We start from the raw sequence: 18,297 nt of genomic DNA, 5'->3' as shown, positions 1-18,297 counted from the left end.
GAGTCAACACAGAAACAAAAATGAAAAAAGGAAAAAGTTGTATGCATGTAGAGATGGCTACAAGCAGCATGATTCAGACCTCAGTTTCAAAAGCCATGGAGTTTGGCTTGCTGTGCCATACTTTGGCCTGGGCACAATTTTACTCATGCAAGCTGTGTCTGTGTTGCTGGGACTAGACCTTGATTTACCAAGATCCTGAAAGTATTTTTAAAAAACAAGAGACCTTTAAAATCTCCATCCAGTGCCTCACTATCTGCACTGAATTTGTCTCAGTGACACTGTATTTAACTTCTTTGTTACAAATCTGCAGTTGCAAATTCATATTGAAGATTTTTTTTTTGTTTTTGCGCTTCATGAATGATAGCTTTATTCCATTCCCCAAGGAAACTTGATTGGTAGGTGGCCTACCTGGAAAAAAGTGACTCTGAAAGGAATTAAGGAGACAAAATAGAAATCAGCTTACTTCAGTGCAATGTGTACATGATCCATTATATTCCATTGTGTATTGCAGCACCTCCTGCTTCTCAACTATCATTCTACTGCTGAAAGTGAAATCTCCTTTGGAAGGACTTATACACGTAACAGAATTTGTGTTAGGTTTCTCCAAGGTTAGCAAAAGGTGCCAAATTTGTTGTACTTCTGTATATATTCAAATGGAAAAAAAAATTATTTTGAATAAAAAATGTAATTTTACAGTTGAAATGCACACTATATACTACCAGTATATATGGAGAAACAGAGGAAGCCTGACAGCCTTGCTGTGCAGGAACAGAAGCCCTCTTGACCATTGCCAGTGCTGAGATAAGTGAGGTCAGCAGACTACTGCAGGAAGAGAATGGGGAAAACAGAAAAGATGATGGAATTTCATAAATTGCCCCATGTTGGTGTTTAAAGCATAGAAAATAACAAACCAATTCAGAACAGTGTTAACCTTTGAAAAGGCTCGGAATTATCGTACTTGATTGCCCACTTAAAATTTCTGAGGTGTACATACCATAATTTGAAACCAAGTAACCTTGAAAAGTTCATAATTCACTTTCCATAGTGCTATTAACTAAGTCATTAAACATATCCACATGCCTATTTATAAATTGTATTAATTGTTTTCAAGATTTAAGACTACTATGTTCTACTAAATTTCCCTGATGTTTTTAAAGCAGAAACAAAGGTTGGGATTTTTGTTTGTTTGTTTCTTACTTGTCTCTATTTCTTGTGGATTCTTATCACTTGTGCATTCATTCAGTTGTTCAGTGAATAGCTCATTAACACGATTTCTATCTGAGTATAAAAGCGCACGGCAAAAGCACTATTATGTAACAGTTTGAAAAGACAGCTATAAATAACCTACTTTAATAACCATAAATTTACATTAGAAAGGTAGATAAACTCTGAAGTGAAAAACGTTTATTTTTATCTGATGTTACTGTTTCATAATCTCAGTGTTATCAGGCTCATCCTGAATAATTTAGTAAGGTCTTGGGGTTTTATACCATCTGAGAAAGGCTTGCATATCAAACAGATTAATACGATAGGAACAGAGACTTAAAGAAGACCAACATTTCTCTTTTGGGACGCAGCCTTACTTACCTGGTCCACATTCAGAACTTCCAGTGACATCCCTGGCAGATTAGACTATGCAAAGAATGGCAGGTTTGGCCCTTTTACTGATTTTCTAAACACTAGTGCTCCTTCTGAATAATTTGAAGGAAATCAACCTTGATGGAATTTTAAAATTTTCCTTCCTTATTACCATTAACTGGCTGCCTTAATTTTAGAAATTTAGTGAATTTATTCCTTCCTTTGGCCAAACATCTTCTCTTGGAAGGGAAATACTGGCAGGCAAAACCAAAGCATTCAGTTTTACAGATGCTATCAATCCATCATTATCTCTGCTGTAAGGCTGAGAGGATGTTCTCATAAAATCTTCAATAAGCGTTATGAAAATACAGAAAGTCTAATGCAGTAAATGGAACATGATAACTCTACTAGCAGAGAAAGTGATAAAAAAATAATTGAAAAAGGAATGTTGTTTTATGTACTCTGTAAGTCTAGGATACTTATTTTAAAGTAATGAAGTGTAATGCCCCCTCTTGCAATTGGATCTCTGTGAGTAGACAGGAGCAGCTGAAGAGAGACTTAATGCAGAGGCAGGAACATATCCCGTGCACTTCTGGTGGCGGGATCAATGCCTAATTAATGAGTTTTGCCAGTCAAGCTTAACGACTGTGTACATTTGTATGTATGTAAGATCTTCCATTGGCTTTTTAAATAATGGATGGTTATAACCACATGCTCAAATACAATAATCTATGAACTCCTAATTCCCATAAGCCTTTTGCTAGTACTAAGGGATACCAGTTGTAATCTTGTTCCTGTATTGACTGGTTTTTAAGTGTCTTTTCATATATTGGACTACTTTAAATACTTCTTCGACTGATGTTTTCTTTGGTGGAGATATTTTGCAAGGCTCCTCAGCTATGAGGATGGAACCAGACAGCAAACTAAGCAGGAAAAAAGCACAGCGATGAGAGCCATCAGAGCTTCAGGAAATACAGGTAAAGCACTGTACTTTGAGATCAGCGATGGGTAAGATGGACACAAAGAGGGCAGCTGAAGTGTTCTAAGATGAAGCCTGATAAGGAGGAAGAAAACTGACCATCCTTCCCAGCAATTTTTGCAGGATACTTCTTCAGCTTAATCACAGACAGCATCAGACAAAAAAAGGCCCATCACTGTTATTCTCCTCTTAAGTTACTATTCCCAGACCAATTTCTTTCTCCAAGTCTCTTACCCTGCCCTTTTCATCTCCTACTGGGCCTGGTGTAGGCAACTCCCCATCTCTTCTCAACCAGAGCTTCATCCCTAGAGGAACAGTCTTTTCATTAAATGTGTTAGTATTATTTGCCAGTCACTCTTTAGCCCTTAAATCAAATATTATTTTATTTGAGAGGTTCAGGAGCATGATAGCGCAGAATATTTCTCATCATTCTACTGTGGGAGCCCTGTTTCTTCCAGTTTAATGAGACAGTTCTTACAATTAAATTGTACACAATGCATTTAGCTGCTGACACTACACAGAGCCAGCCCTGTACTGTTAACACGCAAGTATAGTCATACCTGCAAGAGTTATGCTTGGAACTGTTTTGAGTTAGCTTGACCCAGTACACTTTAAAATAATCTTCCACACCTAGTTGCCTTATCATTTTGCTGGAATTTCACCTTCTGAGTTGCAATTATTCAGAGTTGTGTTTTTGGGGGGTTTCATCTGCTTTGTGGTTTTGGGGTTTTTTTTGGTAGAGGAGCATTTTTAAAGATTTTAAATTATTCAGAATTTTAAAATATGAAATGCCTGAAAATAAAGTCAGGTGTTCCTTGGCCAGATGTTTTTTTAGTAACCTTTTTTTCCTGAATGAACTCTAGAACCTGAGGTTTTCTTAATTCAAAATTTATCAGAGACTCAGGCCTCAATCCAGGAAAACGTGTACGCATAACCCTAATATTAGATACATGCTTAGTACTCATATCAAGTTGGTTTAGCCTTCCTGAACATGATGAGCCCCGCAAGTCCCTGTAGTGCCGAAAGACATGAGACACACATATTGAGTACCCTTGAAATCTGAGGGCTGGGGAAGCATCGAGGGATGCATCAAAGGGAAGACAGGCAAACAGGCACCATCATCACTGTGCCATTCAAAATACTTTGTTTTTCTGAACATGGATTTTAAATTATTTCACTGCAAACAGAAGATCACCTCATGCTATACTGATACAGGTTTTTTCTAGCTTTATAAAAAAGTATTTTTCCGCCAGAAACTGGTTAATTTAAAAGATTTAATCCAAGTATATGTCTGCTTGCTTCCTTGGGAGTGTTTTCAGCTCTTCAGACCAGACAAGTGAGTTCATAAGATCTTTCAGTAATTCTCCCCCTTTTATTTTCAGATTTCAGTAGAAACATTATCAGCACCTGTGTTTTGTTATTTACTGCATGTATTTTGATTGCCTCTTAAATCTCTTTAAAACGTAATTCTTCCACAAATGGCTCAGCTGCTTGGAGAATAACCATTTATTGTTTGCCTTTATCCCTCTCACAATTAAGCAGCTCATTAAAGTACTCCCTCTGTTGTTGTATAATTGCATTCTTTGTGACTAAGAAATTTCCATTTTTGTTCTTTATCAGACTTGCTCAGGTGTACATTGTATGCATGTAAAATTATCTTATATTTCTAATACGTCTATCCTGTTCCAATCCTCCACCATGCCAGCTAACCACCCCACTAACTGGAGGTATCTTTGCACTCTCATTTTAGTCTGAGGGACGCACCAGCTCCGTACTGGTCTCATCACTGCAGTATGGAAAAAGACAGTGGGGCACTGCAGCAACCATGCTAAGTCAAACCATGATTTTAATAACTTCTCACCAAGCATGCAGCTGCACTCTCTGCCTCCTAGCCTACTCTCCTCTATCCAAAATTGTCTCTAACGCAAACACAGTGCTGCAATGCACGACTTTCAGTTTAAGCAAGCAGAAAATTCACTTCATAATTTCACTGTGTAACAGAAATGGCAGAGCTGCTCATCAGTGTCTCCTGCCTTACAATTGTCTACTCTTACAACTTCTTAGCATGCTTTTGAGTATGCACTGAAAGATATGTCAGGTATTTAATTGCTGTACTTAACTGTCACGTTTCATCAAAAAAGCTTTAAGGTCCCAAGTGCACTTTGCTGTTCCTTATGAAAATCACTCAAGTCTAAGAAGTATTTGAGAATAACAATAATTTTCCGGTTACACACTGAATACTCATCACCATAACTACTGATGAAAGAACGTAAAGACATTCTGAGACTGCAAAACCTACCTTTAAAAGCAAGGAGGTACTGGGATACAGACATTTTCTCACCTCATTCATTGCACAGGATGCAAGGTGCTCGCTATCTACATCTTATCTACTCAGCTGTGACTGTACTAACTGTAAACACATTGTATTGATTTAATCACAAGCTATTTTATCACACCCCTCCCTAATAGCCGAGTCTTTACTGAACTTATCTTCATAACATGCCTATGAAGGAAGGTTATGGATTGACTGACAGAAAGAATAAAGAAAAAAAAACCAACTCTGTATTTTGGGGAGCAATTTAAGGTGTAGCGGCTTGATTTGCCAGAGCTTTTAATACCATATATCTTTCTGGGCCCAGCTCCCAGTGACTTAAATTGCAGCTGTAAAGTTCAGCTCTTCTCTAAATCAGACCACACAATTTCAAGATGTGCATTCAGAAAATGAGTAATATACCAACAGAAGCTGCAGCAAGAAGTGAACTGTCCAGCAGCACACAGTCCTCTGGGAGAGAAAATGGAATAGCCTTGCTGAGGTACTGATAAATAAAACACTAGGTGAATAAATATTGAAAAAAAAATGCTCCTAGGTAAATAAAAAGTCCTGGAAAGTTTACTCACTTAGAATAGATAAGAATTCCTTAACTGCTGTACTACCTAAATTAGAACTGGTTAAACTCTCAGGTGGTGTGCTTGGACAGCATTTGATCTTTTGGGGCAGAATTCAAGTAGCTTAGTTCAAAGATGATTCTCCCCTTTTTAAAATCCCTTCTCTCACTGAATATACACCGTCCTTCTGTCGAGGTAATGACAGACAGATCCTCCACACAATAACTTCATTCACTAAATAGGTTTGATTAATTCCAGGAGCATGACTTTTCCCATGCACCATGAATGCTGAAGAGATCCTACTGTTAAACATATGTTGAAATAATGATACATATGAACACAGCCTGACAACAAGGACAAATGAAGACTGTCAGCCTGACTTTTGACTTACAAAACATAACGGTCTTTCAGAGTACTTTCAGGTGTGTTCAAATTTTCTAAAAAAGCAAATTATTAAATACACAAATTCCATCATACAGAATCGTGTTTATCGCTACAGAGATCACCAGTTCATTTAAGTCTTCAGCAAAAATATCTGTAACAAAGTGAACTGAGTAGTACAATATCATCCACTACAAAGTCCAATCACCAGCAGGAGATAAAACATATATTTTGCAACATGTTTACAAAATATATGGTAAAAAAAAAATTATCAATTTGAGACTTGCGATTCCTGAATTCCATTCCAGGCTCTGAACACACTTAAATGATTACAGATCTGTCAGTGCTGGTTAAAACTTCCCTCCTTTTTCTTCTTCCTACATTGTCCTACTTCCCATGCCGTTCTGCCACACTTTTGAGCAACACACAGGAAAAGGTCAAGCTCGTGTTAGGCTGGCTGATGAAATCCAGCTACTTACTGTGCTCCTTGGAGGAGCTCCAAGCAGCTCAGACCAAGACCGCTTGTGGTATTCACCTGGTTTGCAGAGTTCACCTACCACCAAGTTCCTTGTCTTGACTTCTTCACCTTTTTCTGCACTTTGGTCTGCCTAACTTTTTTTTCCCCCTCTCCTAGGACACAAAGAATACAGGAAAATAAGTCATCTTACTTGAAAGATATAAGAATGCAGATAATTTGTATTTTTATAAGAAAAGAACAGTTGTTTAGCTTAGCTGTTAGCATCACTGTAAGTGCTATAATGTACACACTGAAAAAGTATAGTATGTAATGTAACCATACCCTCAATGTATTTTTGAGTTTCCTAATCCATAGGATTTAGGATTTAATCCATTTAGGTATTATTTGGTTGGGGTTTTTTTAAACCATAGGTCCTATTTTTAAAAGGACCACCACCTCACCCCGCTCAGGGTTTGTGGCAGGTGCTCTCCGGGGCCAAAAGTGCCTGAAACTCCATGCTTTTCCCCCCACACACCCCCAACGGGGTGCAAACCAGCACCCGCTCCCTTATAAACCCCTCCGGGCCAGCTGAGGCGGCCTGAGGAAAACCCAAGCCCTCTCCCAACACGATGTACCCCCGACAGGAGCCTTCCTAGCCGCCCAAACCGGCGGGAGTTTGACTTGGCGGACGTCCCTATCGCTCCTGGCTGTTGGCGCCACTAGAAATTACCTCAGGGAAGGCGGCCCCGGGGGGCGGAGGGGGCGAGGAGAGGGCCGGGCCTGCCCCGTTCGGGGGCAGGCCCGGCCCTCTCCTCGCCCCCTCCGCCCCCCGGGGCCGCCCTGCCCCGCCGCTGACGTCCCTCCGCCGGCGGCACAGCCGCCCTTTCCCGCCCCTAGCGGAGCATGGCTCCCCCCGTGCCTCTCCTCCTCCTCCTCCTTTCCCTTCACCTCGCCGCCTCCTCCAAGCTCAACATCCCCAAGGTGCTGCTGCCCTTCACCCGCGGCACCCGCGTCAACTTCACGCTGGAGGCCAGCCAGGGTTGCTACCGATGGTGAGTTGCAGGTGCCGCCGCCCTTTTGTCCGCCGCTTCTTCTTCGTCTTCTTCTTCTCCCCCCCCCGCCGCCCCTGCGCCGCCGCCCGGATGCACCTGCGGCGTTTCCTCAGCCCGCGGCGGGAAAAAGCGGCCTGGCGGGGCCTGGTCGTTCGTTCCCCCCCCCCGCCCCCGGAGCCGTTCTCCAGCAGCGCCAGGCCGGTTCCACCTTACTTCGGGCAGTTTATGGAGTGGCCCAGCAGCGTGGGGGTAGGAATGGAGGTAATCCCTGAGGGGAAAGGCTGGGCATTACAAACCATGGCTGGTTATTTGTTTGGTTTGTGTGTTTGGTTTTTTTTTTTGTTCCCCCCCCCCGCAGTGGGGATTAAACCCGCTGAAGAGGGGCTTTGGCTGGAGACCGGGGCTGAAGAGGCTCTGAGGGGAAGTCCCTGCTGTGGGGGAGTTTCCCGCCATGGCTGGGTGCCTCACATGCACCTCGCACCTCATGTGTGCCCGCCCTGCTGCCCCATGTACCCCACACATGGCCACCCTGCCACCCCACACGCCCAATGTGCTCATCCTGCCGCCCCACACACCCTCAGTGCCTCCCCACACCCCCTCTGTAGCCACACGGGCCACCGTTAGTGCTGTCCCACACGTCCCCAGTGCTTTGCCGGACACCCTCAGTGCTTCCCCATGCACCCTCAGTGCCTCCCTGGACACCCTGAATAGCAACCTCGGAGACCCTCAGTGCTACCCCAGCCACACTTTCCCCACGGCCCCACGTGTGTGGGTGCAGCACCCGGTGCTCAGGCCACTGCTGGTGGTGTAGAAGTGCCCCTTTCCTCGCAGCGGTCAGCAATGAAGGACTGGAGGCCTTGAGTTCAGGGTATGGATGTAAGGAAGGAGGGATTGAGTCGCGGCACCTAGCTGAGGTGAGAGCCTCTCGGTGCTGCTGTATGTGTAGGCAACGCCCTGAGTACGTTGCCTGGGGAAGATGAAGTCAAGTTTTAAAAGGTTCTGTTTTTCCTGGGTTTCTTTTGGAGGCCTCGGTGCTGAGCACGTGGGAGGTACTTCTGGCTGGAGCCCCCGTCCCGCCAGGCACAAGGCTCCCAGGAGGCAGGTCTGGCTCTTGTTGAGCACTGGGGGCTAAAGGCAAATACCAGGGGGCGTGCAGATTCAGAAACTGTGTCACAGTCTTCGTGTTAAACAAGTGTTACCAAATCCTCTCCTGCTCCTCTGGAGCATACCAGAATTGTAATTTGGATCAGTAACGAGCAGGAGGTACCCACCTGGAAAAAATGTGGCAGTCGAGATATATTTAGGATGTTACTTCCATATGTGCCAGATGGATGCGGGTGGCAGTTTTCAGTTGTTATATTGTGACTGACAGTTACTGAAATACATCTTGTAGGGCTGTGTTTTCACTCTGTATTGGTTTATTTGCCTGGTGGTCCTACGCTTCTCGACCCTGGGCTGGTTACAAGCCTTTGATCTCTGACAGCTTACACATTTGAGAGCATTTGTGCACAAGAGTAGTAATCAAAGTTTCTCCAAAAGGTGGCTGAGAGGAAGTTACTAGATGAGCTGCATCTGGTTGGTTGTGTAATTTAGTTTTTATATGGACTGTTTTTGGTGAAAATATTGCAATTTCTTTTTCCTTGCTCTAATTTTTAAAGGCAACCGAGTCTTTAAAAGGGTTTGGTTTATGTGGTAAAGAACATCCTATGAAGGTAAAAAATAAACTCATCAAAGCACTAGTAAAATCTAGGTTGTGTAGACTGTCTTTCCTATTTTGCCAGTGAAATGCTAGATGATGCTGGGCCAGCTACAGCCATTCCTGCGTGTGCCAGGTGCTATCCAACTGTCAAAAGTACATAGACCTTTGTAAATCTCACTAAGGTCTACAGATTAAAATATGTAAGATCATGCTCTGGCGAAATACCAGATTTGGTCCGCACGTGTTTCTCTAGTGAGGGTTATTTGTAGGCACTTCAGAACGTGTTATATTGGCTGCAGTTGCCAGCAATGGGTCGTATCCCTCGTGCAGATAGGCTTCAACATACCTTTCCATCCTCTCCCTCTGTCTGCCATTCAGAGATTAATTTTGGTTCAGAATTAAGGAAACTATACCAGCTTTGCACAGAGCGTGTCATCATTTTCTGTCCCGGGGTTGTAAAAGTGTGTTTATTCACTTCTGCTTTGCAGGGACTGGCAGGATGTGGGTGGTAGAACTCAATGTGTGCTTACAAAACCATCAGAAGGAAGCAGTAGCTGTGTGTGTGACTGAGCAGAAGCAGTAATACTCGCCACGGTGCTGAGAGCGTGTTTGCTAGATTGTATCTGTGTCTCTCTCCCTCTGCATCCTTGCCCCCGCGGGCCTTGAACTGCAGGGGATTAGAAAGAAGCGTAGTTTGGAGGGGCAGGCAACTCCACAGCTACTTGCTGACAAGTTTTCCTGTACTTTCCTGTTAAAGCCGTCAGTAAGAGCTATTACTGGAAGGAGGCCATCAAACTGAAGAAGTTAGGAAGTACCAAATGTAGTGACTTCAGAAGTAGTGACTGTTCCTCACCCAGGATATGTAAAATGATGGGTGGGTTTGCGTGCAGGACAGCAGGGATTTGGAATGGAAATGGTAAGATTCAGGCCCTTTGTGTCTGGAGAGCGCACAGAGGTTGTGTAATATAGGTGATGGGAAGGTTAGAGGTAGCGTATGAAAGCTGTGGTCATCTTACAGCAGCATCTGTCTTCAAAATACATCCTTTGAGTACCTAAGGGACTTCATTACTCATCTCAAACATTCTAAATTCATACCTGAGTGTCCAATTTCATGAAAAATCAGCATGTTGTGACCTTATTTCTTTCCCATTTCCCTTTGGACCTTCAAGTTTACCTCTGAAAGCAGGAGATTTTCAAAGTGATTGTAGTGGTGTTTGAGAATTCCAGTGATGCAAAGGGAAAAGGTCAAATTTTATCATCATCCCAGCAGATTGGGAGCAATGATAAAGTTAGAAGCATGGCTTTAAAGTATTTTCTGATTTTCAAGATGCTCGTGTCTTCTGCAGTTTGGATTGCCTTTATGTTAAAATTATTTTTTGGTAAAAGCTTTGTTTTCAAAGCATACAGTGTTCCCGTCTGTAAATATTGTATGTGGTACTATCTTCAGGGGTAAAACACAGTCTGTGCGGATATATTTAGCATTTAAATTACATCTGTATTTATCTTTTAATTACCTTAATCCAGAAATTACACCTGGGAGAATGAAAGCATTCAGAAACCGACTTCTTGAAATCTGCCTTACCATAATAATCCTTTTTGGTGGGGAAGAGGGGAAACACACAAAGCAAAAAAACCCACAACATTTTTCTTCAAGGTATATGGCATGATGCAGAGTATTTATAGCAGAAATCATATGTAACGTATGAATATGCTTATGCATCTCTAACATTATTTCATATCTTGTAGAATTGAGATATGTGGTGAGATCTGGTGGAAAGTTTAAGCTTCAGGAGTTAGCTTTGAGAAATAAAACCGATTGAATTGGACCCATTGAAGTGAGAGGGTTTGCTATGGCAAGGTTACAGGTGTAGGAAACTGTTCAAGATGTGATAATCACCCTGTACAATGTTGTTCATTGCAAATATAATGAAAGAGAGTTTATTGCGCCTTAAATAAAAGGCTTTCTGTGTGCTACTGAAGCCGTCACTGACAAGGTTCCATAAAGCTGATTGCCCTTGCAAGAAGAGCAGGTGGCAGAGTGCTGCAGTGAGAGATCAGTGGCTGAGCGGTGTTTGTGCTGCGTCATGCACAGGTACTTCCAGAGAACCCAAAACCTGTACACAGCTCTGCTGGCAGAGCTTGTTTTCTAGCTCCTTATCTTGTCATGTTTCTGAATTCGTCTTATCACTCCATGGGATGTATGTGGTGGCTTATGTGTTTTAAAAATGTATATTAAATAGAGTGTTGCTGATGGAGGTCTGTTACTTTGCTGTAAGACTGATAGTCTCACCTCTGATAATCTGCAGGTTTTGCTGTTGCTCTTTCCTGGATTACCCGTTTTACCGTGGGTCTAAAAAACCGTGTCTTTGACTCTCACTGGAAAATGTCTTGTGTGAGATACTGACTGTTAATTTCCATATTATGAAATGACATCTTCAGTAATGATTGTTATCCCCTGCTATCCTTATGCCTTTCTGTGATTCTCACCTGCTCTGCATTTCCTACTTATAAGGCCATTAGAGCAGGCAGCAAAATGTTCTCCCTCTCTCTGGGAGGTGCCTGTGCTGCTGAGTGCTGGGGAGACTGGTGGCACTGCTGCTTTCCTCCCAGCATGGCTTCAGGCTCTTCTAGAGACCAGAAGGAGCTCAGAATTGGGTTGGGATATCCTTGTTGGTAAAGGCTGTGCTGCTGTGGCTCAGAGCTGTGTTACCTGAGTGTGTTGGCTCAAAACAGAGCAGGTAGCATGAGACTACGGCACGGATGTTCTGTCAAAGTTGAAGAGGTGGAAGAAATAATCATGTTTTTTTTTCTCTTAGCTGATGTGTCAACCTGCAGTGCAGGTTTACTGTTGAAAAATCTTTTTCTGAATCTGAGCATAACCTACCTGGGAAGGACAGAAAGAGTGGGACTGTTGTTGCTTTGGGGCAGCTCTCATTGCTGAACACCCAAGAAATGTTTTGAGACTTTTGCTGTCTTTAAGTGTGGGTCTCGCCTTAGTAATGGAAGCTTTAAGGGTGTTTACATGTGAGAAGGTTTAACAGAGTGGGTAATTTGAAATAATGCAAAATGTAACGTTTGTGTTTTGGAAGAAGTAAACTGCTATTTTCTAGTTTTATTTTCTAATTCGAAATCAGGCTAAGCTAATTTCAGACCAACTTGTGTAGACCAGCCTTTATTTATTGCTTTCTATTAGTTGGAAGATGACTATCACTAGTGTGGCATGCCATTTTCTTTCATGCAGCTAGAACAGGTACAAAGTTAAGCACTTATGGTAAAATGCTTTTGGCCACCAGTTGATTTGACAAAATATCCAAGTTACTGTTGGGCATCTGGGTTGGATTTTGAGAACAATCATCACTGGTTTAACTCTGCTCACTTCCTTTGAAGTTAATGGGCATGCCAGCTGATCACCATCATAAAATCCCAGGAGCAAAAGCTTCATCCTTGGCTCCTTCTGTGTTGTGTGATGTTTCCATTTGCTTTTCAAGCAGAACTGGATGGAGGATTTTTTTGCTGCTTTTTTTTTTTCCCCCCGGTACAATAAGAAACATCCTAGAAGAGGATTGAGTGTACAATAGAGAGATAATCTGCCACTGTGTTGTTAAAAATCCTTGAAGAGTTGAGGGAAGTCTGCCAGGCTCCCTCTGTGTTTTCTTTGGAATGGGTTCAGTTCCCATATCCTTGGTTCTCTGGGAATCTGTTTTTTATCATACAACTACAGTTGCCTGGATGCTGCTCCGGCTCTTGTCTCTCTTTTCATTTTTGTATGTCAACAGTGTTTGTCCCAAGAGTGACTAGAAATGAGGTACCTAGTGTATTGGTCAATCCAGTCTTACCAAACTCTTGAAAACCTTTGCCATCAAGTTTCCCTCTGGTTACGTATCTTCCCACATGCCTAATATAAATTCTAAAAGATTAGCTTAACTGCCAGTCATGGTGCATCTCCACAAAGGTGAGGTTTTGCTAAGTTGGTCGGTTGAGTTTAGTCTGAAGAGCTGACAAAACAATATAAAGTGCTGAAGCAATAAGAATCAACAAAAGTATTGCTGGAATAAGGGAATTAATAATATTTGCCTATTGTCTAAACCGTCTGATCGGTAAATTAAGTATAATCCTTGAAGTATTCACATATGATATTACAGAAAAGTTGATTAAAAACCTGCAGGCCTAGGTTTGGGTGGATCTGTAGATGCACTCTTGGCATGCAGTTCTGTGTCTGGGGGGGTGAAAATTACAAATGAAATGGAAATCAGCAAGAGGCCTGGCAGTCTTTATTGCAAGTGTCATTAATTCCTCTGCAAGGAGGATTTTATTCTGAGGGAGATAAATATTGTGGCTTTTGTTAGCTTTTCTTCCTCACCTCTTTGTTCTTCTTTTTAGTGCTTCCTCCCCTGCCTTGCTCCTTCTTATAGACACTGGTATGGGATCGAGAGCTAGTGCCAGAAATGCTTCCCATTGCTTGCTCCTCGGGATCTAATTTTGACCTCTGACAAGCCTAGCTCTCAATATCACACGCTGACGTGCTGCCGACGATCTGCTGTAATTGGAAGATGATACAAATTGCGGTCTTTGGTGTCATTTTAAAGCAAAAGTTTCTTTTTCTTGCCCATCTAGGACGCAGTAGTGATCCCTGTGTGTGTTACAGCGGAGTAATGCTACAGCCTCTTTGGTCAGTGCCTTATCCTTTCTGTGCTCGACCCTGAATTGGATGTAGCTGTAAAGACAACTGGCTTTTGATATTGCCAAATGATATTGAGGGGTCATCAAATATTTCATATGTTACGGTGTAAAAAAAAATAGTCATGCAGATTGTTTTTTAATATATGTCACAGTAGCAAACCACACCTCTGAAAGGCCCTACTTCACCTGCCTAGTCCAGGTAATTGCCTAAAATAGCAGACATCCTATTGGTAATAAAACTAAAAATATATTTATATTTAAAATGGTAAGAAATTCAGCTGATGTTCTACCTCCTGTTTTAAACTACTGTCATAGGCCAAATAGTATCTAACCTCAGGTTCCCTACTCTAGTGATGGCTGAGAGTTAACCAGCATTTAGCTGTAAAAGCTTAAAAGTTCCTTTATAATTGTGGAGTCTATGTAAGTTTACAGCTAAAATTTAATGCAGACTTTTAGTTTATCTTGGTTCATTTTTTTTCCTAGTCTGAAAAATAGCCTGTGATTAGATTTAGTTTCACAACACTGTTATTAGTGCAAACTGTAGTGGTTATGTAATACAATACCTAACCATATATTAAAAGAACAAATACAAAACACAGTGAAACCCCTGTTGTGTTGTAAACACAATCAGTTTCAGACTGTAAGAATGCAAAAACCTCAAATTACTAATAAAAAACATCTAATGGCAGAGAATATTAAGCAATGTAAAGAACTAAATAAGAAAAATGGAAGTCAATTCCATACATATAATGCTTATATAAAAATGCCTGCATGCATATTAAGTCAGATCTGCATACTCAGCTTAAAAAGCCTACCAGCCAAGTACAGAGAAAGCCTTACTGGTTGTGAATACTAATGTTGTTTAAAGAAACTTGCTAAACCTTGGAAAACTGTTTCATGGTTGCTTAAGAAGCTACAGAATAACAGGAAAATAACTAATTGTTCACTCTTAAATTGATCACTATAGCAAAGTTAAATGTACTACTGATATAGAAAATAAATCGTATTATTTTAGAAACAGTGTAAACCCTAGTATAAAAAAAATGCTCATATTTGTGTACATTACTTAGGTATCTAAAATATGACAATTCTCAGGTTTAAGCTTTGAATTGGTGTTTAAATTGTCCCTTGCATACTGCTGTGGGTTACTTTTGCCTTGATTAGATAAAATACTTTGAAATTTCTGGGTGAGCAGTTGCTACTGTTCTTTCAAAATCTTTTAAAACTAGTCTTTATGTAAGCGAAATATTGTTGGGAGCACACAAACGTTGTGAATTAATAATTCATTGAATTAATGAATTTTGCCCAAGCCAAAAATATTATACTGCTGTGCAGTGTCTAATGAACCGTACGTCACCATTGGCATGCACAATTAAAAATGTTCGGACTTTTTAACTACAAGCTTTTGGGACCTCGTTGTTTGGACAGTATAGTGTGGTAAAATCCAGACCCCTATGTAGGGAACCATGTTTTTTGTTTCATGGAAAGTTTCTGTGAGAAATGCAGTGTTTGCTGTCTTGCCAACTGCTTTGAACCAAAGGCATCTTGGTGTCTTGCACGATTGGATTTGTCTTCAGAATTGTGATTTTCATCGCTTAAGGTTGAAAACAGAGTTTACAATTTTATTCCAGTGACTACAATCATTTTGGTCCCTGTTCACCTGGACTCCAATGGTTAACTCTAAGATAACTGAACATATTGTAATATGTTATTTTTTGAAATTGATACAGTTTTAGTTAGCAAGAAATCTTATTCTTCACTGTTTTGAATTGGTTGGCTTTGCCAGTAATAAAAGTAGGTAAAACCTATGTCTGGGGAGAAGGGCGTGTATGGTAGTGCTGGCTGTTTGGAACTCCCCTCCAGCTCCTTCCTGAGTTAGAAGAGTTTTCCCATGGATCACAGGTCGGCATTTTTGAAGATCCTCCAGAAGTGAAGTCTAAATCAATCCATCTTCCCCATCTTTACCAGGTGGGGATCTAGTGCCCAGTTTAGATTGCATTTACCAGATAATGCAATGTTTTCATCGGAACTGCTGTCATCATCTGGGAGAAGCACTTCCTGAAGAGCTTTGTCATCAGTGCTTTCTTTCATTGTTTTAATCCTTCAGAGGACCCTTGTGAAAGAGCTTTGACTCAGGATTCCTGAGCAAACAGCGATGGCTGTTTCAGGCGCTTAATTCATTAGCGGCTTAAGCAGGGTGCTGGCCTCCGAGCTGGAGTCCAAGCGGGCTGCCTTTCCGCTTGCTCTGCAGGAACTCCTGCAGGTGTAGCATGAGCCAGGGGTTGTGTGGAGCCGCCACCACCCAGTTCTCCAAAACTAAGCAGCTCATCCTACTTTGGAGGGGTGACCTTCTTTAACTACTTGCAAGGGGTATGGCCTGCTTGAATGTTTTAATTGCTTTGAGCAGTCTGCATTCAGGCCTCAGATGTATATTGCTACTAGCTCAAATTTAATTTCAAGAGGGTTCGTTTTTAATAACTTTTTTTTTCTCCCATCTTGACATTTTTGGCACACAGGAAGCAAGAACTGGGCTCTGTGTTCACAGTGAGCTTCCCACAGCTCGTTCCTGGAGCAGTTGTGTTTAGAAAAGCCGTACAAGTCAGAGCAGGAAGTAATCGATGCATCAGTTTTTAGGTTAAAACTCCATGTTCACCAAATCTTTCACCAAAGATGATTATCCAACTTTGTGTGTTTTACATAGTGTTACATACTTCAGCTAAACAGACTAAGTACACTTTTTTTTTTAAATTTCTTGATTAAAAATGTTTCTTACTTGTTCAGAGCCTCTGCCGTAGCAAACATATGTAATTGTGATGTTCTCTCATCAGGGGAAGCTTCCAATTTTTTCAGACCTTTGTTTCAAACTTGTTTTGAAAATGCAGTTACAAGTGGCAAATGCGGCTTTAGCTGATTATTTTGCCTTCTGCTTCAGTGTTCTGTATGTGTTTTTGCTTGTTCCATGCCTCTAAGCTAATAAATTGTTAGGCCAAAGGTTTTGTAACTTCATTAAGTAGCTGGGCATAGCTCTGAACTGACTGAATTGCATTCAGCAGTGAAGATACCACAGTAGAGAGAAGGCTGTGTTTGTCTGCCTGGGCTCTGCTGGGCTTCTGGTCCGTGCTTTCCCCCTTCCTCAGCCCATGCTCCCTTGGGCTGAGGTCCTTGAGGAGCTGTTGCAGTCCAGCTCTTCTGGAAGAGCATGGTCCTGACCATGTAGCGTGTCTCATGTAAATTATTTTGGTGGCTTTTAAACCAGACCTTTGATTTCTGTCTAGCAGTAACTTAAATCCTGCTAACACAACCAAATAATGTTGTAGGTCCTCCACCAGGCCGGAGGTTGCGAGCATAGAGCTGGCAGAGCAGGATGAGCGGCAGTGTTCGCAGAAGGCTGTTGTCCAGGCACGGTCCTCACAACCCACCCGTCTGACAAGTATCATCTTTGCTGAAGATATAAGTAAGTTTTAACTTTTGTAACCACACCACCGCTTGTCTATGGGCATCCTGGCATCCTCCAGAAAGAGAGTAGAGATTTAAAAGTGCACTAATCGAGATATTTCCATTCATATACACAGTCATCTTAGACTTTCCATGGGCGTGGTTTTTAAGTTGTGTTTGTTAAAGTCCTCCAATTAGTGTTAATGATATTAGTGATACATCCAGGAAAATGGGTAAATCTTTAAAAAAAAAAAAAGGGAGCAGTGGCTGAAAATAATTTGAAAATAAAATGCAAATTCACATGTTTTGCATTTAGAAATCTGGAAATTGCCTTTGTGTCTGTCATACAATATACCTGGTTAATTTTTTTATGACAGGTAGGAAAAAACAGATGGTCAATTAAATGTCTTACAGTCACTAAATGAAGAAATATATAGGGGTTTATCATCTGTGGGTAAAAGTCACTAAGTTCTCTAGAACATGAGCCATGTTGCTCCGTTGCTTCAGTTGCACTGTAGAAACTCTATACGTACTCAGAGAAAATATCTGTAACTGTTCAAGTAGATGGAAACCACAATTTTTAAAGATTTATTCTAAAGTTCAGTGAGGAAGGGAACTGCTTTTCTTGCTTGCTTAGCCACAGTCACCATTTGACGGAGAGTTTCTTAGTCAAGGTCATGACCCAGTTTCAGTTCCTTCAGTGTCTTGAGTCATTGGCTAAATTTGAGGTGCATTTGATCTTGGTGCTCTTGATGAACATGTCCAGTGTTGCTGATTTCATGTGCTCTTTCTGATGTCTCTTCAAGTGACCGGACAAGTCCTTCGTTGTGATGCTATAGTTGATACAATTCATGGCATCCAAATTGTGTCCACAACAAGAGAACTCTATCTTGAAGATTCACCGCTGGAACTAAAAATTCAGGCTTTGGATTCTGAAGGTAAGAGATTAACTAGTAGGAGATAAAATATATATTGACTCTTAATTTTCTGATATGTGCACTGATTTTATTTGCGACACAATCGAATGTTAGAATCCAAGCTAAGTAAAGGGAGTTCTCTGAATAATGCATTCAGTAACCTATTGTTTTTGTTTGTTTAAAATCTACATACTGCCTGAACAGGAAAATCAAACACTACTTGATTTCCAACA

General features: G+C 41.4%; 1 protein-coding gene across 1 annotated transcript in view; it reads left to right on the top strand.

Moving 5' to 3' along the window:
- Positions 1–7,131: 7,131 nt before the first annotated feature.
- Positions 7,132–18,297, top strand: part of NUP210 (nucleoporin 210) — a 69,011-nt gene continuing 57,845 nt past the window's right edge. Inside the window, exons 1-3 of the mRNA XM_054215865.1 lie at positions 7,132–7,333; positions 17,030–17,166; positions 17,954–18,085. Of these exons, the coding sequence (XP_054071840.1) occupies positions 7,185–7,333; positions 17,030–17,166; positions 17,954–18,085 (418 nt within the window). The 5' untranslated portion in view covers positions 7,132–7,184. The remainder of the gene's footprint in view (positions 7,334–17,029; positions 17,167–17,953; positions 18,086–18,297) is intronic.

This window comes from Rissa tridactyla, chromosome 10, assembly GCF_028500815.1.
Source record: "Rissa tridactyla isolate bRisTri1 chromosome 10, bRisTri1.patW.cur.20221130, whole genome shotgun sequence".
NCBI lineage: Eukaryota > Metazoa > Chordata > Aves > Charadriiformes > Laridae > Rissa > Rissa tridactyla.
The sequence above is the reverse complement of the archived record's forward strand: the minus strand, read 5'-3'. Positions and strand labels throughout refer to the sequence as shown.